The sequence below is a fragment of the Suncus etruscus genome, chromosome 3, assembly GCF_024139225.1.
Source record: "Suncus etruscus isolate mSunEtr1 chromosome 3, mSunEtr1.pri.cur, whole genome shotgun sequence".
Classification (NCBI taxonomy): domain Eukaryota; kingdom Metazoa; phylum Chordata; class Mammalia; order Eulipotyphla; family Soricidae; genus Suncus; species Suncus etruscus.
Genome location: NC_064850.1, coordinates 64,770,925 through 64,793,703, shown reverse-complemented (window position 1 = coordinate 64,793,703; position 22,779 = coordinate 64,770,925). Strand labels below are relative to the sequence as shown.

At 51.6% G+C, this 22,779-nt stretch overlaps 1 protein-coding gene across 16 annotated transcripts in view; it reads left to right on the top strand.

Annotated features, from left to right (window-relative positions):
* NFASC (neurofascin) overlaps nt 1–19,876 on the top strand; it is a 182,133-nt gene extending 162,257 nt beyond the window's left edge. For 7 of the 16 annotated variants that reach the window (XM_049770590.1, XM_049770587.1, XM_049770593.1 and 4 more), the window contains 6 exons: nt 3,489–3,710; nt 6,356–6,472; nt 7,629–7,781; nt 13,783–13,914; nt 15,364–15,433; nt 16,361–19,876. In XM_049770590.1, coding sequence (XP_049626547.1) covers nt 3,489–3,710; nt 6,356–6,472; nt 7,629–7,781; nt 13,783–13,914; nt 15,364–15,433; nt 16,361–16,592 — 926 coding nt within the window. In that variant the 3' untranslated portion in view covers nt 16,593–19,876. Of the gene's footprint in view, nt 1–3,488; nt 3,711–6,355; nt 6,473–7,554; nt 7,782–13,782; nt 13,915–15,363; nt 15,434–16,360 lie in introns of those variants that run through there. The other 9 variants (XM_049770601.1, XM_049770602.1, XM_049770600.1 and 6 more) reach the window with 3 other exon arrangements.
* The last annotated feature ends 2,903 nt before the right edge of the window (nt 19,877–22,779 follow it).

Below are 22,779 nucleotides of genomic sequence, written 5' to 3'. Positions count from 1 at the left end.
GTGAGGAGCCGTGTGGGGCCTTGCCCACTGGTCTCCCCCCTCTGCCGAATTCTCTCCCTGCCCCGCTTCAGGTTCTATTTCTGTTGCATCCACCTCCTCCTGCTCATTTCTTTTGCCAGTCAGATCTGTGGGTATTGCGCCACCCTCCTTCCCGCCCCTGCTCCTTTCTTTCTCCTCACTAATCCAGGGAACCCAGGCCCCAAACAGGGTCTGAACTCCACTTCAGGGAGTGGAAGGGTGTGAGGACCAGGGAGTGGAAGGGTGTGAAGCCATGTGGGTCATGTGCCCCATGCTGTGGGTGCCGGTGCTCAGGGTAGCCAAGATCTAGTGAACTGCAGATGAAGGGGGGGGTGCCAGAGAATGTTCTAGACACTCATTGGCCAGAGCCCTTCTACTTACCCCTTCCTGTTCTGGCACCATGAGGTCTGATGCAGGTGGGTTTGGTGGCAGGGAGTCTGCCTTCACCAGGGTTCCCATGCCAGTTGCTTCAGGATCCGCTTCCTGCTCCTCACTTAGAAGTTTATATACAGCACCATGAACGAGGGTGACGACAAAACCTCACTCCTCGTGTTTCCCCTCTTTCTGACAAAGCCTGGTACCCATTGCTCTGCTCAGACCTCCTTTCCATCCCTGGGCATTTCTCCCAAAAGGGTCTGTTTCTGGGGACCACAGCCCCTCGTGTGCATGCGTGCAGTGTGTGCGGTGCGGCCATGCCGGCTGTTACCCATCTGTCCCCGCCATCTGCAAAAGTCCTGTCGTCCCTGCGTCATGTGGACATTTTTGGACTGAACCTTCCACCTGGGGATGTCTGGGGACTGCTGTGCTTGGACTCACTATGATCTGTAAATGAAGGCCAGCTCTGGCAAGTGCTAGAAAAGGCTGAGGAGACTCGTCTCTTTTCTCCACTTTCTCCATCTCCCTCTGTGGCGCTCCCTAAATGCCAGGGTCAGACTTCTACCCAGCCCACACCAGCCCCTATTCCTGATGCTGCCTTCAGGGAGGGCTCCTGCACTCCAGCTCAGGACACCATTGACCTCCCACTTAACTGCCAATTGCCTAGCCACAATCTCTCTACCCAGTTCTAAATGGTGGTTCTCCAGCCACAGTGCCCCATAGAAGGGACAGGAGATGACATTTTGGCCCCTCGAGATCTGTATGGACCATGGGGCTGGTGGATAGGTGCACTCTGTCTGGAACTGCCTCTCCTTCCAGCCTTACCCTGGTTTACCACATAATATATTTATTATATTTATTATAATAATATATTTATTTAAGCACCATGATTACAAACATGTCTGTAGTTAGGTTTCAGTCATGAAAAAAAAATGCCTCCCTTCACCTGTGCAATATTCCCACCACCAATGCCCCATCTCTCACCTCCCACACCCCCTGCATTTATTTGAGACAAACATTCTATTTAGTGTCATCTTGCTCTGTTTCCATAAAATGTGTCTCTTCCCTCCTGACCTCTAATGACTCAACCCTCCCCTTTTGGCCTTGTCCTTAGAACTCTGTTCTCTGTGCCCAGGAACTACAGCCACAGCTATTGAGCACACATGCATGTGTGAACTGCCAGCTGGGCCTCAAGTGTTCTTCTAGGGAGGATGCAGGGAAAGCACTTTCCTCTCCCTATCTGTCCCCCTCATTTGTGCCTGGAGGAAAGGCAATAAAAGAAGCAAGTCCTTCCTGTCTGTCATAGCAGGGAGCCCTGAGCACTTCTCTTGCTGTGGGGCTCTATGGCAGAAGATTCTCTTTTGCCCACAAAGCATGCTGGGAAGCCACTGCCCTGGCCTGGCCTCTTTTGCCCTCTTTCTTCTATCACAATATGTAGGATTGTAGATGTGGACCTGGCCAGTCTGGCAAGTATGAGGTGCATATCTTCTGTGTGAAGATCCAGGGCCACATGGGGGTGAGGGGGATATCACTGAGGAAAAGCAGCATTAATTGGATGGGGGAACACTGGTGCATGAAGAAAGTGAGGTGGGACCCCTGGACTTCTAGTCCTGAGGTGACTGGGTGTTAAGTGGCCTTTGATAGCCAGGGGAGTGGAGGGGCTATGAGCATTGCATTTGGCAAAAAGTATTGGAAATGCTTTGTTGGAAGGAATTAAAGCAGAGTGGTCCTGCCTGGTGGGACTCAGTCTCCTGCCACGTTCTTTACTGATGCACAGAGCACAGAGTGTCCAAGGCACCAGGGCCACCTCTGCACAGAGGACGCTGGGGTGTCCTGGTGGGGCTACAAGCCATTTTCCTCTTTTAGAGCTTTTCCAGCACTGAACTTGCCATCCAGGCCTGAATACATATAGGAATAATGTCTGAGAGGGGACAGTTGTGTCACTCTGCCCTGACCCCACCACATAGCCTGACAGCTAGGCTTTGGGCTTTGGAAGGTGGCGTTGCCAACTGTGCCTCCTGTGAACAGCATCCTAGTCCAGAAATGTCTTTTACCTTATACCAGAAAGAAGAGAGTAGAAAACTCAGAAAGACCCAGTGGGGCCCATAGGAAGGGAAAGGGAAAGGGATTCATTTGCGCTGTGACTGAGAATGAGAATGTTTGGGATCTCTCCTCCCAAGGAAAGCTGTCTCCCTGCCAGCTCACTTGGCTGCTTACTGGCAGAGGGTGGGCCGGATGGGGGACAATAAATAATGTCTCAAACTTCAGGATTTGTCAGAGGATGGTCTCTCGCTGCTCCTTGGAAGTTAGTTACCTACTTAGTTACTTCCTGGCCCATTGGCATTGGCATTAGGGAACAGACCCAGGTCAAATCACAGGAGGAGAAGTGCAGGGCAGAGAGGTGGATCTCTCATTTTCCTCCTTAATCTGTTAGCTTTAACAAATATTAGGACTAACGTAAAAGGCCAGGAAGCCTTCTAGAGAAGAAAGTCGATCATGAATGCATAGTTGAAGCTGCTCGACAAGGGAAGAGAAGCAGCGAGCGTTAGCCCTGATGTGAACTGGAAAAAAAATATTAGAAAAAAATCCGGCATGATCAGAACTCATATCCTGGATTTCTGGTCTCCTGGGACCAGAAGCAAGGCACCAGCTGCGAGCATCAGCCCCTTTCCTAGAATCAAAAGTGGAGAGAACCAAGGGCGGCACTTGGGGTTGTTGTGATCTTCAAACTGGCTGTGCTAGGACTCAAGAAGGCCCAGGGATGCTGCTTGGGTATATGCATGGGCCACCCAGTATTCATCGTTGGGCCCCTGCCTGGGGCCCAAGCACTCCTCACCCCGCCCTGCCTGGGTGCATGTGGTGCTTGAGCCACACAGACCATGAGAAGAAAATGAAACCCTCGGCTTCATTCTCTTTCGTGCTCATGGATGTGTACTCCCCCGCACAGTTGTGGCCTGCTGGCCTGCTCGCACTCGCTTGGGGCAGCATCTGACCCCTGGGCTTCATCTCTTGACACGCTGCCTGTGTGCGGGCCGCGTGTTCAGGCCAGAATGACCAAACCAACCAGACCAGGCTCTTTTACGTTTACCTCTCAGCTCCTCCCACCTTGGCCCCAACTACCCTGGGTGCTACAGGTGCCTTGAGCAGTACTGAGGCTACTGCCACTGCCGCTACCACCGAAGCCACCACAGTCCCCGTCGTCCCAACTGTTGCACCTACCGCTGCCACCACTACTGCTGCCACCACTACAACCACCGTCGCTGCCACCACCACGGAGAGGCCTCCCTCCACCACCAGGACTGAGATACACGAACCTGGTACTGCCACGTCCAGCTGCCTGCCCCTTTGGGCATCCCCTGGCAGAAGCGGGTGGGATGGGACTCCCCACACCGCTCTTTCTTCTGCCTTGGAAATGCTCATAGCCAAGTCTGCTTGGTGGCTGGGCTGGTTCTTCACCACTCCTTGCTCTTAAACTGAGGTCCATGGCTACAGGAAGGGGCTTGGGGCCTGGGTGACAGGGCTGTCTCCTTTCCACGCAGGATAGTCAAGGGGGCTGAGTGCTCTAAGGAGAGTAGTTGGGAGGAGAAAGTGGGGCTTCTCCTGCCAGCTGCCCGGGCCCTCTTGAAGGCATTTAGAGTCTTTGCCTGTAGAGCTAGAGGTTCCAGAAAATGGCTATCAAGGAGCCCAAAGATAATCTCTGCTCTTCCCACGCATGTTCCCCAACCCCAGGTGGGGAACTCACAGTAGGACTGTTGCAATCTTCTAGAGGCCCTGTAAGAACACACCATAGGGCTGCCTGCCTCCTGCAGTCAGTCCCAGAAAAATCTGTTCTTCCAGAGAGAGCGTATACCCTCAGGAATCCAGCACCCTGAAGAACTGAGCATCCCGCCCTCAGTAACCCAGCAAAGAGGACTCTGGCCTGCTGTCAGCCTCGAAGGCTGCCGTAGCTCTTGCCCGTTTTCGCCTGCCCCTCTTCTCTCAGCAGAGGCTGCTGAGGATGAGGATGGGGCTTGTACACTATGGGTGTCCTTTTGTGCAGCTGTGGGAATCTCAAGAGACAAGCTTCCAGCTTTCAGACCTGGATGCAGGTTCACTTACAGGTGAACCATCTGAGTTTAACAGTGTTCTCATTAGGGGGAGAAAGATGCCCTCTGTGGTTTGGGGATGGGTAATCTCTGGGACCATGGCATCCATGGCATCTTTGGCATCAAAATAGAATACAGTGTCCACTTTAATGCAGGAAGGATGAAAGAGTCAGTTTTCTGGGGAAGATGACCTTGCTGCTGCAGGGGCTGGTCCCTTGGTATCAGACCCCACACTGATAGCCATATCACAGCTTTGTCCTGCTGTGCCTTCGATCAATTGTCTCTTGGAACTGGAGGCTTCTCAAACATCCCCACTGCCCTTATTCTGGCAGAAAAGTCTTTTAAGATGATCATTTTCTTTTTATTCTCTATCCTGCCTTATATCTTGACATCCTTCAGCATAAAAGGAGACTTTGTATTTCTTACCTTATCTCTTCATTTTGTAGGTTCCCCATCAGCAGAACATCCCTGTAGCTGTCTACCAGCCCGGCTATTTCTCTAGCTGAGAGAACTCTCCTGCCTCTCTCTCTCTCTCTGAACTGTCCTTTACTCAGCAGCCTATATCTGGCCCTTTTCTGTGGCCATGCCAGCTTCCAGCTTCCTTCTCCAAGTTGTTGGGGCTTCTTATCACTTGATCTTCTTCTAACTCTTTAGACATTCTGATTAGGGCCAGTTCTCTATTTCCAGGGCCCAGCGGGAAGAGGTCAGAAACTTGGTCCCCAAATTATTACTGATCATCATTAGTTCCCACTATCAGAGCCCAAGGAATTGGAATCAGGGTGACTTAAAGCAGTAGAGAAGTTTCTGCTGCTATCCCTATGGGATTTCCCACTGAGTTGTCAATGGGCCTTGACTTGTTCCCTCACCTAATGAAAGTAGCAACTGCCAGTGTGTGTGTGTATATATAGTGTCTATATACATATGTATATGACATATACACACACACAGTTGAAGTACCATTTTGAAGCCAAGATCAGGTTTTCTCCTTCCAGTCCTGCAGACATATGTCAGATACATAATGAATTAATGCAGCTCCACTGTACTCTAGTCATTTATTTTTGGTGAGTGAATTGGTGACAAGGGCCCACTTCTATGCTAATAAATATACAGGAGCTATACTGGCACCATCTTTGAAATCCAAGACTTTATGCTAGTGTTCACTATTAGATCTTTGTGGAAAAATGGGATCATCAGACTGTGGGGTTGCTTAAAAAATGATAGTGTTTGAAGATTAGTGCCATTCTCTTGTCCACAGGCAATGGTTTCAGTCAGCATAGTTTTGATGAAGTGGTTTCCAACCCATAAAAACCAGGGAGTAAATGGCTTTTGTACTATGCCTAGTCTCAAAGGCAACAGAACCAGATTCCTCTGTGTCTGGGCCACACTTCTCTGCTTGGCTCTCGGGTTTCCTAGTGCCAAGTTCCTTTAGATAAGTACAGGCTGTTCTCCATATCAAGTGGGTCTTTTTAACTGAATATGACTGCAGAGGCCCCTCATAGTGAGCCCTGTCAGGCCTTTTCTACTCAGTTACAGGAGCCTCTCAAGGCCTTACTGAGCCTTGGTCTGACCACGCCAGGCAAGCTGGGAACAGGCAGGACCAATCCTCATGCCGAGAAGAGACAAGCAGGGAACCCCATAACTGCTCTTGCCTCCCCCACCCCACCCCACCATTACTCTGGATATTCCCTAGCTCTCCCAGCTCCAGGTCCACCTGACATACCTGTCCCTACCCTAGCTGTGGGCTCTGGCCTGACCTCCAACATAGCATGGTGCCCAGCTGGGTATCATGCCAGCCCCTTTCCCCTCTGTTTCTGTGCGTCTGTCACCAATGCTGCTTGCCTCCTCACCACTAACTCCTCTTCTAACCCACTCACCAGCCCCCGATGAACAGTCCATATGGAACGTCACGGTGCTCCCCAACAGTAAATGGGCCAACATCACCTGGAAGCACAATTTCGGGCCTGGAACTGACTTTGTGGTTGAGTACATTGACAGTAAGCATTGCCGTGTGGGTGGCGGCAGCGGTGCTGGGGTAGGGAAGCTGACCTGCCAAGTCCTGTGGCCTCCCCCGCTCACCCGGCCTGTGCTCCTGGCTTCATTATGGTTCAGTGCAATCTGGCCATGAGCAGACAGTGGTGAGCAGGGCATGACTGGCTCACAGAGGATGAAGCAGTGCTATGAAGCCATTAGATTGGGATTATCTGATAGAAGCACCAGGGTAAAGAACAGCATCTATGTCAGAGAAGTTCCCACGGCTAGAGTATGGCTCTGTGGCCACATGTGTGCTTGGCATGCCTGACACTTGGTCCCTGGCACTGAAAATTATAATAATAATAATAACAACAATAATAACAATAATGATAATGTCTGGCATGCCTGACACTTGGATTTGGTCCTTGGCACTGAAAATAATAACAATAACAACAACAACAACAACAACATCAGAATAGTTCTCAGATGGGTCCCAATTAATCTCCCCAGGGATTTCAGCTCAATTCTGTGTTTTCTCACATCTCTTCTGGAAGCAGCAACCTGTCAGAACTGGGTCACAGCACTGCTTTGTTCCCAAGAACACAAGTGGAACCATCACACACAACCTGGGGCCTTAGAGATTTGGTGTTTTGAGCCCAATCTGGCTCTTCCAGATTAAGGGAGCAGAAGCTGGGCCTGTGGGACAGCAGAGTGGGTAGCTATCCCCTTCTTGGGGTCCACATCCATGTCCTGAGGGCTCAAAAACCCACCCTAGTTCTCTGATATTGAAGCCCTTCACACACCCAGAACTCAGGTCTCCACTTTTCCCACTCCCATTTGCCATGTACCCCACAGTAATTCTTGCTCTCCTGGGCTGTGAAATAGCCATACAGAGAACATTGAGAGCTGGAAACCAGGGCTGAGCACCAAGAAGCAGAGCCTGGCTAGAGAGTGGTGCTGAGCTCACTCTAGCTGATGAGTGAGTGAGCGCCATTGTGAGGCCATGAGCAGAACATAGCTTGGTGACTAAGTCAGCAGTAGCCGGAGGTGCATGGCCACGGCCCTGAGTCCTGGCCCCCTGTCCCCATGCTTCTGCCTTCAACAGGTGACCCGGAACCTAAGTGCTGCCTCTCCAGCTCGTGTGCCTGGCTCTAGGCTGATTGAGGTTTCTGTCCCCAGGCAACCATACGAAAAAAACTGTCGCTGTTAAGGCCCAGGCCCAGCCTATACAGCTAACAGATCTCTTTCCCGGGATGACGTACACGTTGCGAGTTTATTCCCGGGACAACGAGGGCATCAGCAGTACCGCCATCACCTTTATGACCAGTACAGGTGAGAGGGGAACTGGCCTAGCCATCCCCTACAAGCATGGGGCATTTCATTCTCATTCTCAGCTCCCTGCTTGTCTTGGAATGAGGACTGGTCCCTGCCTTTCCCCAGCTTGCATGGCATGTCTCAGCTCCCAGGAGACCAAGATGAACCCAAAGTGCATGCTCAGTGGAGAGGAAATGTTCTTGCGGAGCTGTATGGGGAGTCCCCACCTCACTAGAAGCTGAGAACTGGGTGCACGAACACACCTGCCTCCTCCAGGCTGGGTCAGGCACCCACCCCAAAAATCTCCCCAAGAACTGACCCACGAGCAGCATGAACACCCCACCACCACCATCTTAAGTAGGAACTTAATGTGAGAAACAACTTTTCTTGTTTTATTTTATTTTTGTGCCCAGCTTGTCATGGTACAAGTTGACTTTTTATGGTGCTAGGGAAGAGAGAAGCTGCTCAGTACTAGATGATCTGTCTACCATTGGGCTTTGCTGCAAGCCAGCAAGGGCTCCACAAATGGTGTGCAGTCCTGAAGTCTCTGCTGATCAGCATGGCCATCTGGATACAGGGAACTACATTACATGCTGGACCTGAGGGCAAAGGGCATAGGGAGAGACAGAGGGAAGGAAGGGTCTGTTCCTGCCCATAGGGATGTCATTTGATCTAAGGATGGGGAAAACAGGCAGTGAAGTCCATGAATATCTGAATATTGGTCACATGTATGTTTCTCTTCTTGTACCTGGCACTCTGAATTATTCCAGGAGACTGGCTCTAGGGATCATTGCTCATGCATACAAAAGTCTCCATTCAGCCTGCTGCCTCTTAGACCCCACTGGTATGGACCTCCTCCTTATCTCCCTGTACTGCCTGGCCAATGCCAGCAGGAATCAGGGGGTTAGCCAGGCAAGCAAGGCCGGCCATGGTCATACTGTCCTGTGAACCAGTAAGAAGCCAGACTGTCAGATCCATCAGGATCTAGAAATTTGCTAGGTCCTTTGCTACATCCATGAATTTGCTTCATTTCAAATGTGAGTCCAGCTTGAAGCTGGCAACACAAAGGAGTTTTGAGGATAAAGCTCCATCCTCAGGATCTGGCAAATACATGCCTGCTGCTTAACTTCTAGTGCTGAGTCCTGGGGCTGGGTGAGAACTGGGTAGAATGACCCGTAATTCTTTCAGGGTTGTCTAACCTGTCAGACAGCACTGGAAGCAGCAGTGGTGTGGAGAGCTGCTCCAGGTAGCCTGTTTCAGAGTGATATTCTCAATATTCTCCAGTGTCAGAAGGTGCCAAGGTTGGGGTTCGTACAGACTGACTGAGACTTCTCTGGAGTCTCACAGAAGGAAGAGAGCCCTTCCAAGTGTCTGTATCCTCTGTTTCCTTCCCAAGTTCTCTGTGTTAGGCCTGAGAGAGTGAATATGGTGTTTGCTTTGCATGCAGCTGATCTGGGTTTGAATCCCTGTACTGTATATGGTTTCCTGAATACTGCCATAAATGATCCCTGAGGACAGACTCAGGAATAAGCCCTGAACATTGCAAGATGTGGCCCAAAACACACACACACACACACACACACACACACACACACACACACACACACAAGTACCTGTTACCTTGAGTGGACCCGAGCCAAGTTCACAAGTGCCCCAAATTTATGATCAAAGGGGATGCACCACTGGGCCTTTAGACAACCACAGGACCCCATGGGTTCAGGCTAGAGTGGTTGCAAATACATCTTGGTCCCAATGATGCCCCTATATTCCCTCGTGGTGGGGGTGGGGATGGCACACAGGGCAGACTAGGAAGGAAGGAGGGACACAGGAGACACTACATGGTTAGCCCGGTTCCGTTGGAGAGAATCGCAGCTTTGGGGGGAGATGGGGGGATGGATTGCATGTTAAGATTCAACTTTCTGTTTCCCCGTCTTCACTTCTAAAATGCGCTCGTACCTCAGCCTCATTAATGGTTCTTGGAAGCTGTGACTTGAAAGGAATGATGATAAACATCGGTATCTGAGTCATGTCATTTCAGTCAACATCCGCTGGATTGTCATCCTTCAGCCAGGTTCTCAGAAATTGACATTATTCGGGAAACTGCTGTCTTACCAGATTAGTGACTGAACAAAGCAAATCTGTCTTGTGGCCAAACTTGATTCTTCTGGATTTGAGCTGGAAGTGACAGGAGCCATCAGCTGGGCAAGGAGCTGCTGATTTCTGAGTGGCATGTTGCAGTGTGCGGCAGGCACACACTTTAGCTCTGGGGCATATGCACAAGATGTGGCCCTATTTGCCAGGCTAGTGGCCCAGAGAAGCTGCCATCTGATCCCTCTGCTAGTTCTGGTGCCAGGTACTGGGGTAAACACCCCCAGTTCTGTTAGTGGTGGTGTGTCAAGTGTAGGAACCCTGGCGTACCCAGAGGCAGTGTGTGAGGTGTTTGGGACCAAATGTCACTGCTCTGGGCCTACTAAGAGTCGTCTCTCTCTCTCATCATCTATGCCGTAGTAAGATTGTGTCCTGAGTTCTTCTCAGTTCATTTTGATAGCAAGACCACTTACTTGCTATCCCACTTGGCTTTGAGTCCAAACTTCACTCGTATCGTAACTTCACAGAAAATTCTTTGGCTTTGTTGGGATAAAGCCTGAAGGTCACACTTGAATGTCACATGGAACTGTGAGAAATGGTGGACTGTGAGAATAAGGCATTCTGTGAGTAGGTGGGAGAGGGCAGAATGAGAGCCAACACAAGCACAATAAGGTGGGACCTTTCACCCAAACACAGTGCATGATTAACCTGAAATCCTGGTGACTCCTTAATGGCATTAGGGAAAAAAAACTAAAGCTGTGCCCCCGGATATCCACATTAGAATTAAGTGGATTACTAATTGATTAGTGGATAGATAATCAATGCCAGTACTAGGGACTTGGCGAAGTCATCTGTGGCCTTGACATTGGAGATCAAGCCTTGGGAGATTGAACATGTTGAGTAAAATAAATAGATGCAACCAGCGCTGGGCAGTCTGTACGAGCTGAAGGAGTCAGATTGGAAGATGTGGGGTGAATGTGCAAGGAGAGCACTAAGGGCCATGGACTGGGAAAGATGCAGTAAATTTGGGGCCCCAAGGCAAAGCCCAGTGTGCTCAGGCAGCCTGTGGCAGGATGGAAGAGTCCTAGGAGGAAAATCACATGATGTATCCCTGGAATCCAGGATCAAACTGGCATGACCAGGGCAGACTCTTGAGGATGGAGCAGGATGGATATGAGAAAAGTTTCAGAGAAAGGTATACCTTGGGGCTGTGGGTCAGGCTCAGCTCCCAGAGGTTGGTTGTCTCTGGAGTTGGGAGAAGGGCTGCTGCAGATGCAGGGCAAGAGAGAATGTGAAAAGAAAGAGGAGACCAGTAAAGAGTCAGGCAGTAAAGGCCAGAGCCCTGGTGGAAAGTGGCCTAACACTAACACCCACTGACAGGAGAAGGGGCTTGGCAGGAACTGGGAGCAATAGGGCCAGGCCCAGCTCCCAGAGACTAAGTTATCTGTGGGGCTGGGGAGAGGAACTGCTACAGATGTAGGGCAGGAGAGGACATGAAAGGAAAATATGGAGACCAATAGAGAGTTGGGTTCAGTGAAGGCCAAAGCCCTGGTCGAGAGTGACTTGACATTAGCACTAAACTGACAAGAGATAGGGCTTGACAGGAACTGGGTGCAGTGGAAGATTCTGGCTATTCCCTCTGAGAAACTTAATTAGTGTGCAGACTGTCAGTGAGATGGTTCCTCCAGAGTTTTGTTGTAAAAAATGCCCAGACTGTGTCTGCATCAGCAGGCCTAGGTGGTAAGAGCAGGAAGGTGCATCACTGCCAGGAAGACTGAGCTGGCTCCTACTCTGAAAGCTAGACTTGGACACCCAGAAAGCAGGTTCAAGGGGCAGCACCCCAAACAGTCAAGTGAGCTGACATAGGAGCAGCTATCAAAGGCACTTGAATTGAGCAGATGTGAACCAAAATTCTCCCACATATGTGTCAGGCTCTGCTTTGGCCTTGGGGACACACCAGGAGTCATAGGAGCTAAAGAAGAGAGCAAAGTGTACAGCCTCCAACAGATAACCTGAGCCAATCCCTTAACCTCTTAGCGTCTCAGTTTTCTTATCTGTAAAAATGGAACCACAATAAGAACGCTCATCTCTTGGGTTTATTGTGAGGGTTAAATTAGATAATGTGGAGCCAAGTAAATAAGTCAAGCTGGACTACAAGCCTTGCGTGATGGTGGCCCAAATTCAATCTCTAGTTCCTCATAGTACTCAAAACATGGCCTGAACCAAGCCTTTAACTATCCAGTTCACTATGCTGCCCAGGTATCAACCAGAGTGGTCCCTGCTTGTTCCCGAGCACTGCTGGGAAACCCCCTCTGCCTCTTGCCCCCCACCCCAAAAAAGTGAATGTGAAGCAAAATAATTTGAGAAATGGAAGCACAAGACAAGGGAAGTGCTAGGTTTCTTTTGTTTATTGTTTATCTTGGTTTTGACACCTGGTGGTACTCAGGGATTACTTCTGGCTCTGCACTCAGAAATTACTCCTGGAAGGCTTAGGGTACCGAGTACCATATAGGATGCCGGGGATTGAACCTGAGTTGGCCTCATGCAAGACAAACTCACTACCCACTGTGCTATCACTCCAGTCTAAAAAAAAAAGTGCTAGTAAGACAGTGATGGTCATAGTATGGCAAGCAGTGCCACGGGCTGTGATAGCTGGGAGAGCACTGGCCCATCACCCAGAAAGACCTGTTTGAGGAGGTAACATTGGTTGAGCAGCAGCTGCAGGAGTGAAGGGTTCAAGAGAACTGCCCAAGCCTGCCCCCATGGGGCCTGACTGCTTTGTCTGAAACATTAGAGAGTTGGAACAGGGGAGGAATTGGACTCTGATGGTGTGGATAGAAACCTGTGGTAGCATAGTGGATGCAGGTTGGGAGTTCCCCTTGGCAGGTAGGGGTGTCATACTATGTTCTCTTGGGTTTTATTGCCTGTCTCCATTATTCATTAAGACCCTTCTGGGTACTTGCCCTTGACTGAGTGCTGGAAGGCTCTCACCACCCAGGCAAAGCAGAGGGAAGCACAAACACACCCACCCCATAAGCAGTGGTGAGGAAAGCCTGGGGGCAGAGGAGGGGGCCCTCTGTGTCCACCTGACCCCAGGGGTTCCTAGCAGTCCTGTTCTCTCAGGTGCCACGCTGGCTGGTGGGACTCTGGATCTTTTCTCTGATCCTTCCCCTCTGGAGTCTTGGTTTCTATGGCAGCTGGTTTCAGAAGGCGTCTCTTTTGTTTTCTGATCTATAGAAAGCAGAAGGGCAATTGGGTCCTGCCCGCCCCACAGGCTCAGCTTGCCTTGCTCTGTCACACCTGGAGCTCTGCGCTCTGGGCCCGTGTATCCTTTTGCTTGAGACAGGTCTCTCCAAACTCCAGGCAATAATGATGGGGGAGGGATCACCTGTCACAGCTGCCATGGTGCCCCACAAGTGGAGGTGGCACAGGAGACACTGAAGACAACCAGCCTTAATACTGAACCATCCAGGACATGCACTAAGACACAGACTGATCTGAGTAGAAGAAAGAGCACTGAGCACCTGGGGGCTGGGCTGCAGGAGCCTGCAGGGCTCAGGTCATGTTGGGTCCCATTTACAGCATTTCCGGCTCTGATTTCCTCCTCAGGGCTCATTCATGGGGAATCAAGTCCCACAACTAAGCCTTGGATTTGCCTCAGCTCCTACCAGGCTGTGACTCTGGTTGGCATGAATACCAGGCCTGGTCCTCAAGGCCCTTTCCATCTCCTGCTTCTTATTCTGCTCCTTGGATCCTTTCCTTTGCCTCTTCTCACTTTGCTGGTGCCTCTTTATTTTCTGAGTTCTAGCAGCAGGGTAGTGGGCCCGCATGCTGCCCAGAGCACTGGATTCCAAAAGGTCTGTAGTCGAGCCTGGCCTTCCTTCACCTGCCCCATTTTCTCTCATCCACACCTATGCTTTGCATTTCCCAGCTTACACCAACAACCAGGCTGACATCGCCACCCAGGGCTGGTTCATCGGGCTCATGTGTGCCATCGCACTCCTTGTTCTGATCCTGCTCATTGTCTGCTTCATCAAGAGGAGTCGAGGGGGCAAGTACCCAGGTAAGTGCTGAGGGAAAAAAGGGGAGGTGGCCCAGGGACAAGGGCAAGGTCATCCAGTCCCCTTCTGTTTCTAGGATCTATTCTCACTGTGGGTGCCACTCTGACCACCCTGTATCTCCTCCAGTTGCCAGGCATACCCACCTCGGGGAGTAGGAAGGGATGGGAGGACTCCAGTTCCTCCCTAGCTTGCCCATCTGCTCCTGAGCCACTGCTCTCAACCCAGATCCCCTTAGTTTCTTGATCCAGACCACAGGCGGAAAGAGTTTTTCTTTAAACCTCTGCCTGGGAGAAGCTACAAAGGGTCCCATGAGGTTTGCAGACTGGGTCATGGGGAGCAGAGGGTGGGGAGCCTGTGCCCAGAGAGTGGCCCTGTCAGCTCTGTAGAATATTGTGCACTTCCAAAGAGTCATTTTTTTGCTCTTAGGGAGCATTTCTCAACCAAGGGCTCCATGGACCACCAGAATAGTGTAAGGGACCATAGATGACAATTATGTAAAGAAGGGTGGGAGGAAGGGGGCCTTGGTTGGTGAAAAGTTGAAAAACATTGCACAGAGCTCAAGGTCCTCCAGCTCAGATAAACCAAGGTCAAGGTCAGGACCTCAGTGCTCTTGTTTCTGGAAATATCGATTGTTTTCAAATAGGCAAGAAAGCCATCTGTCTGTGGTTGGTGGGGAAGAGTTAGGGTGACAGAAGACAGGATAAAGGATGAGCCAAGAGTAAATCTCATGCTGGGCTTTTAAATGAAATTGCTTCCTGTACCCTTGGAAGTTCCCTCACATTCCAGGTCCTCCTGGAACACCTAAAAACTCATCAGATAAACTCTAAGTCTTCCTTAGACAGTTAGAAATAGTGCCTTTCTAGAAAGATCTAACTTTCTCCTTTCCCCAGACCTAAGCCCTTAGACCTAGAGAAAAATAAATAAACCACGAGCTTGGATCTTCCCTCACCGAAGATAGGGGTGATTAGCCACCCTCATTCTTTAAAAAGGGTAGAGTCCTTCCCCCAAGGAGCTGTTGTGTGCCACACTCTGTTCTGGGTAGTAGGGAGATGGGAAGGGAAAATTCATCTCAGGTAGGGTCTATGAGTGTTTATAGATGGTGGTGCAGTGTAGGGACAGGTGGCAGAGGTGGAGTTTGGAGGGCCTCTTGGCTAGGAGCTTTAGGGAAACAGTGCCCACTTCAAGGAATAGATGAGTTTCTTATGATGGGCCTCAGAAAAAGACACAAAACTTGTAATAGGGATGATCCCAAGGTGAAGCTTTGTCTGTTGGGGTTCAGACAGCCCTCATGGAAAGGATGCAGAGAGGGGTACAGGCAATGCCATGGAGCATGAGGAGGAGCAGATCTGGGAACTGGAGAAGGTGGGAGGCAAGAACCACCTGGGCAGTGCCTCTACTTGTATCAGAGTCCTTCTCAATCATCTTGTCCCTGTTTTGCTTCTCTGTCCAAGTGAGAGAAAAGAAGGATGTTCCCTTGGGCCCGGAGGATCCCAAAGAAGAGGACGGCTCCTTTGACTACAGGTGTGTGATGACTGAGGTGCCCCCTATTGGTGGGCTCTCCTCGCTGCACCCTTGCTATTCCCCTCCTTCAGTGGATCCCCGTTGGGCTCTTACCTCTCCAATGGGGCTTTCTCCTCCTAACTGTGCCCAACTAATGTGTCCCCACATCTGGGTGACTCTGCTGTTCACACAGCAAATGACATACATTCATTCAACGCACCATATTTGTTTCTGCCTTTCACTGGAATATGGGCCCTGGTTCCCCTTCCTAGAAATGAGCTTTTGGAAGCTCTTCACTGCCTGTCCTCACCTTCCCCTGTTGCAAGAGGCTGAGCAGCTCTGTGGGTGTGAGAGCAAAACCAGTTCCAGACCGTGGACCCATAAACCCGAACAGATCACCAGGATCTAGCCTGGGATGGGCCTTAGAGAGGCATTTGGCCCAGTGCTACAGCTCGAACCAGGAGCCCTGCTCATGACTCTCAAACTGGACTCAGATCGAGATCTGAGTGGAGCAGCTAGGGTATATGCCAGGTGCTACCTTGCTCTCTCTCCACTGCCCAGGGTCCCCCAGACTGGACATCCTACCTCTGTCTGGTTAGGGACATGCAAGTTCTGAGTCAAATGGATAAAATTTTCTGGGGCTGGGCTTCTGCCATTCTGCCTATACGCAACCTGTATATAGGCTCAGATCAATAGGCGATGGAGCCACTGTCACACAGGAGCCTGTCTGGGGGGCTCATGGCCACATCCACTATCCAGTTCCCCACCCCTGTGAGTTCCAGAGAGCAAGTCAAAGTGGCCCTGCCCCATATGCTGTCTCTCTGACCCTCTCAGACTCACCGTTCCTTTGGTAGTTGCCTGAATGGGGCAGGGAGAGAGGCAACCTCTGTCCTCTCTGAGCCACTGCTCTGGTTAGACAGGCATTGATTGTCTGACTCTCGTGCACAGTGACGAGGACAACAAGCCCCTGCAGGGCAGCCAGACATCCCTGGACGGCACCATCAAGCAGCAGGAGAGTGATGACAGCCTGGTGGACTATGGTGAGGGAGGCGAAGGCCAATTCAATGAGGACGGCTCCTTCATTGGCCAGTACACTGTGAAGAAGGACAAGGAGGAGACAGAGGGCAACGAGAGCTCAGAGGCCACATCCCCCGTCAATGCCATCTACTCTTTGGCCTGACAGCCACCAGGCACAGCCGCTGCTCTGCAAACCGGGCAGGGGAGAGAGGAGATGAGGCCATCACAGACCTGCTGCCACTCCACTCCAGGGATGGACACATGGGGGTCTGCCAAGCTCTGAGGACCACCTGCCACCTAGCCCTCCACAAATCCTCCCAGTGACTCCCCGGGCCCTGTGTGGGATAGCTGGAGCCAGGGTTGGCTCGCCTAAAGAGCCTGTGCCATGACCTGCTCCTCCTCTGCACCCCTGCCCAGGGCCACGGTGCACATGTGCTGTCTTTATCGGGTCCTTCTCATTGTCCTTATGTTTGCTTTGTGCACCTCCAGACCCAACCTGGCCAGTGTCTTTATGAAGAAGCATCAGTGGAAAGAAAAAAGGATAGTTGGTTCCCTCTTGGAGCCCTCGTGACAACACGGACAGCTCCTTTAACAACAGAGAAGCTGTAGCATTGAAACCACCACTGGCCCTCGCCTTTCTGAAGGATCCTCCTCCTGCCGCCACCCCCACCGCCCGCGCCTTGGCAGATGCTGAGCTGGGCTTGGCTCTTTTCCAGAAAACGACAGTATTTTTTGGCAGGGAGAGGACAGCAGGCCTCCTGGCCTCCCTCTAGTTCAGCAGGGCCAGGACTGCCCTCCTGCCTCTGCCTCCCACCTGTCCTTCCTCCTGTGTCCCTGCAAGCATGAGGCGCACAGGAGGAGCAGGTACTGAGGGGAAGGAAGACAGCCCTGGGGGCTGTATACCTCGGCAGAAGGAAATCAGGGCTCAACACTGGGGGCCTCCCAAGCAAAGGACAAGGCTGGGTTTGGACTCCCACACTCCCCCACCAGCCTCCAGTAAGATCAGGATGCAGGGGAGAGGGCCACCCACACTGGGTACCCCTACCTGTTAGGACGATGTTGTTTTCCACCAGGGGACTCAATGCCTGTGATGGAAAAGCTCGGCTGTTGGGTTTTGTGGGGCAGAGCACTGCTCCCTCCCTGCTCTAGCCCAAAGCCTCTCCTTGGCTACTTCTCCAGAGCACTGACACTGTTGTGTGTGGACAGGGATCTCTACCTGGTGACCCATGCAGCCCTGCAGCCACAGTGCTGGAAGCTGGCCTGGGAGAGCGCGTGCTCTCGTTTGCCTTACGCAGCTCCCATCCTTCATCCCTGACATCCCAGGCTCCCCCAGTCTCATCACCTCCCATGGCCGCTCTTCAGGAGCACTAGTGTCCTGAACAGCACCTCAGATCTTATGTGGCCATAGCCACCATAGCCCAGATGGAGATCCACGCAGACCTGCAGTTCCTGAGACCAACGGTGCCGTCCCACCTAATCGACTTTCCAAACCAAAGGGACCGAGCCCCGCAGAGCTCGAGCCTCGCAGCAGCCCTTCCGCTGTTGCTGCAGCTGGTCAGCTCAGGGTGGGAGAAGCTGACCCAGAACGGACTACCAGGCCCTGTTTTGAGCCTCCAGCTACTTGCTGGAGGCCAAGGGCAGGATCAGGGCCAGGTCCACCGAGACTTGATTAAGCATCGTTTGCCACATGTGTAAGCCACAAAGGTATTAGCAGTGCTACCTGCCTGGGAGGTGGTGGACTGAGGAGAGCCTGCGGTGCTGCTGTTTCTGCAGGTCGGAGCCTGAGTCAAGGCACGTCCTCCTATGCAGCTGAGGCTGAAATCTGGCACCACCCCGTGGCCCCTGGGACCAGGTTTGCTGTCCAGAAGTGGAAATGAGGGGAAGGTACTCATAGAGAAAGGGGACAGAATACAGAACCAGGCTGGACATGTGCTTGTGCTCAGTTAGGGCCACACATGCTAGGTGGAACCTGGCTGGTAAGGGCAGGAATGCTGGGTATGTCTGTGTTTGTGGAGCCACCTGGGGTCAGTTTTTGAGCTCGGGTTTCTTGTGGATCCCAGGCCCCGGCACTGTGACAGTTCTGAGGTCATGAAATTGTCATCATTCCATCTCCCCATGGACTCAGCTCGCTCTACTTCAGGGGCCAGGATGGATTTTGTCAGACCAGCTCAGACGGTTCGGAGGAGGTCTTTGCCTTTGTACAACTGAGCTCTGGGCCACTCCCCCATAGGTGAGGATACTGGAAGCCCTTGTCTGGGCTGCCCACACCACAGCCCAGGCCTCTTAAGACCTGCGCATAAAAATCAGGTTTTCCCAGGCAAAAGGATTAGGATCCAGGGTGTGCCAGGGTGAGGAGGCAGCTGAGAAACAGTGTCCGTGCCAGTGCCAGTAAGCATCCAGCTTAGCTGAAGGCAGTATTGCCCCATTCTCCCTGCCAGCTGCTCTCTTACGCTACCACCCCCAAAAATACAGCCACCAGTGCCAGAAGGTGAGACTATTGGTGCTTGTGGCAGCTAGTTGGATTAAAAACTGTGGGTCAAGGTTGTGCTGACTTTGACCCTGCCCTCACATCCTTTCAGCAGGCAGGTGCTCCAAACAACTGAACTGACAGGCCCCCAGATTCTTCTTCATGTCCAGGGAGGCCAGAGTGGCCTGTTCTCCTGGGGTGCATTGTGGAAAGCCTTTTTCTTTGCACTGCTTATGGGTGGTCACCTGACGCTGAAAGGAAACCTAGGCTTGGTCCTTCCTCACACCTTTCTTTTTCTGGGAGGTAAACGGCCCCTTCTGGAGACATCTTAAGTGTCTGAGTGTTCACGGTACCAGGGAACCCAGAGGCAGTGCCTATTCTTTTCCTGAATGGCCAGTCAGGGGCTAGTGGAGAGACCTGAGGCTATTGGTGTATTGCCAATTTAGGACCTCACCCCTCACCACATCCACACACACAGAATACCAGGCCCCATGGACACCTTGCTCAGGAACAGTCTAATGGGGACATGGTCTGGTGAGGGAAGCCAGGTGAGATGACCTGAGATGTGATAGGGGGCTGTGGGCACACAGAGTGGCCCAGCCCATAGGCATGATTTCTGTGAGTAGATGGAGCAAGTCTGTTGGAGAGGAGGAAGGTTGTGGGCAGTGGGCTATCTGAGGTGCCCTTGGCAGAGTCAAGGATTCCAACAAAGCAGAGGCCCCTGATGGAGAATTCTGCCCAGGGCGCCCTTTACTCCACACGCCAGCCCTGCTAAGAGATGGGGGTGCTCAGACAAAGCCCAGCTAAGATCTCAGTCATGTTTGCTGGGACAGCAGAATCTCAAGGCCCACCTGAGCCACCCCCTGCTGGTGGTAGGTGCTCCCAGCTCACGGGGGTGCTATGTAGACCCCACCTACCGTGAGGACCCCCAGGATTGGGGCTGGCTCTGGTGTGGCATGGAGTAGGGCCCTGGTGGAATTTTCAAACATCAAAGAGTGGTGAGGAGACCTTGTGCAGCGAGCCAAGGATAGACCCCCCCCCCAAACCAGGTAGGAGCCCTCTGGGACTCCTCTGCACAGCTCCCCAAAGCCACAGTGGTGCCTGCACCTCCATCCCTGAGTACTGAGTACTATCTTCCTGTGCAGAGCCTGACATAGGGGGTGCCACCAGACCAACCCCACTCCACCCCCTGCCCTTGGCCCTAGCCACATTCAGCAGCAACTCCTGCTGCACAGTAGTATTGAGGGCCTTGAGACTGCTTCAAACAGCCTGCACAGCCTGGGGGACCTCCCTTCACCCCATGCATAGGAGTAAAACCCAAGGAGTCTGGGCCTGGAGAGCTGAAAGTAGCCCCCAGGGAAAGTGCTCTTCCCCCCTCAGACCTCCTCTCTACCCTGTCCTGGCCATGCTGGTGGGCGGGACTGGCAGGGAATCAGAGGATCCCTCAGAAGTGAGGATGCGGGGCAGGGCTCCAGCCCATGCGAAGACCTCGGTGAAGCAATAAACACAAATTCCATGTGAAGAGTCCAGAACTGTGCTCTACCGTTTCTCCAAAAGGCCAATTCCAGCACCCGCCCTGCTGATTCCCAAATGTGACGTCTCAGTGTTGCCCTTCCCCGGCCCCCGCTCTATGCCAACTTCAGGCTCCTGCTCAGAGCACCAGTCGCCTGGGATGAGGTTGCCTTGTGTATGGTCCTGCCCAACCCACGTGGGGCCCCTCAAACCTGCCTTGCCCCATTCATGACCTCCTTCCCCCAAATTCCTTTGGGGGCGGAGAAAGTTTGCCCCATGTCTCCATCCCACACACATTGAACATCTCTTCCTCCATTAGCTAAATACTTAACCCTCCTCGGCAGACTTATTCTAACCCCTCACATCATCTTTCCTTTTCGCGGGTCCTTTGCATTAACTAACATCCACGGCAGTTGTGTGTCCAAGGGTACCACATTCGACCTTCGTCAGAGAAGGCTGCTGGCCATGGAGGACCATCGGGTACATGGACTGTACTGACTGCATGAGCAATGAAAAGGCCAAATTATTCTGATTTTTTTTGAATCACTGTAAAAAGAAAAACTGATTTCTTTTGTATAGAGAACACTAAACGTATAATAAAAGTTGTTGAAAATGCAGTCTGGTCGGGTGAGCTGTTCATTTTTATAATTGGTGGGGAGCTACAGGGCAAGATAAATGGTGAGGTGCCAAGGGACCTTTCAGGGTACCACACAGACTGTCTCATGGACATCTGTGCTTTCACACCCCAGTTTACAGCCCATCTTCTCCTGGAAAATGCATTACATGATCTGCCTCATAAACATAGAGTGATTGACATAAGAGAGTCTGTATCCACAGAGACATACCCCATAACTTCTAGGTGCTGGCAGCCCACTGAAGTGGCAGGTTTGGACAGCAAAACACATGTGATCTCCAGCTCTTTCTCTTCTGCATGCCTGCCCCAGGGTGGAGGTGGGAACCCAGCAGTCCCTGCAGACCCATTTTCTCTCTATCACAGACTTGGCCCTCTTTCAGGCTCAGAGGACTCAATCAGCAAGTAAAAAGGCCCAGGGAGATAGCTCACAAGGCAAGCTTATCAGGCTGGAGGTCTGAAGCCTGTTCCCCTGCACTAGGACCCCTTGGTATTACTTGCCCCTTGAGTGCTGCTAGAAAGCTTTGACCACCATTATGAATCCCTCAGGCCTGTAAAATCAGGCCAAACACTGTGGGGGATGGAGGACAACAAAGAAAGGAAAAGGAAAGACAAAGAACATGGAGCAAAAGGCGAATGTTGGTATGGGCACAATGCCTTCTTTCCAGCTCTTCACCCTGTGGTGTTGCTGGTTCCCTCTGAGGAGCAGCCAAGGAGCACAGGCTGAGTGCAGAGGCTCAGGCACTGGCTCTCCTGAGGGAGGTGTGTGAGCTCGAGAGGGGCTGGAGTGGTCTGATGATCCTCAAAGACCATTGGCAGTTGTGGGAACAAGGATGAAGAAGGACAGAAACTGCTGGACCAAGTATCCTTCCATTTGCAGGCTCACCTCCCATCACAAGGCTTCACAACAGACTATGTTCTGAGAGGTTATTACTGCAGCCATTCAATTGAGACCTCAGGCCTGGAGATAGCCCAGTGGTTAAGTGCTTCTGACCAGCCAAAGCTGTGAATTTGATTCTTAGCTCTGCCCCACAAGTGCCTGTTGTGATGCTGGTGCCAGCGCCTTTCCTGATAATCTCCCCATTGTGTATGAGTGTCCTTCATCACAACCACAAATAGAAAATGGAAAACTTGGGCCCGGAGAGATAGCACAGTGGCATTTGCCTTGCAAGCAGCCCATCCAGGACCAAAGGTGGTTGGTTCGAATCCCGGTGTCCCATATGGTCCCCCGTGCCTTCCAGGAGCTATTTCTGAGCAGACATACAGGAGTAACCCCTGAGCACCCCCGGGTGTGGCCCAAAAACAAAAAAAAAAAAAAAAGAAAATGGAAAACTTGTAAAAATAAACTGCTCAAATGAGGTCTTATTTTCATATCTGACCTCTGAATTGTTGAATAACTTGCTGGGTATGTAATATATATAACCTGTGTCAACCTTCCTTTCATTCTTTTACTTTATGGTGTGGGTTCCTATGGGGGCCCTGGAGGCAACTTCCAGCTGAGAGGACCAGGCACCTTAGTTCCTGTACTGGATCCTCCCTGTCCTTTTCTGGACTCTGAGGAAATGCTTTTGTCATCACTTGTCTCAGAAACCTGTCTACTGAGTCTGTCTGTCCTTCTCCTAAGTCCACATTCTCATCTGCACTGATGCTGTCCTGACCTCAGCTTCCTTTAGAACTACAGCCTAAAGGAGCTTCTAGAATCTAGATTTGGTCATTCCTTTTTATTTAAATTACTTTATT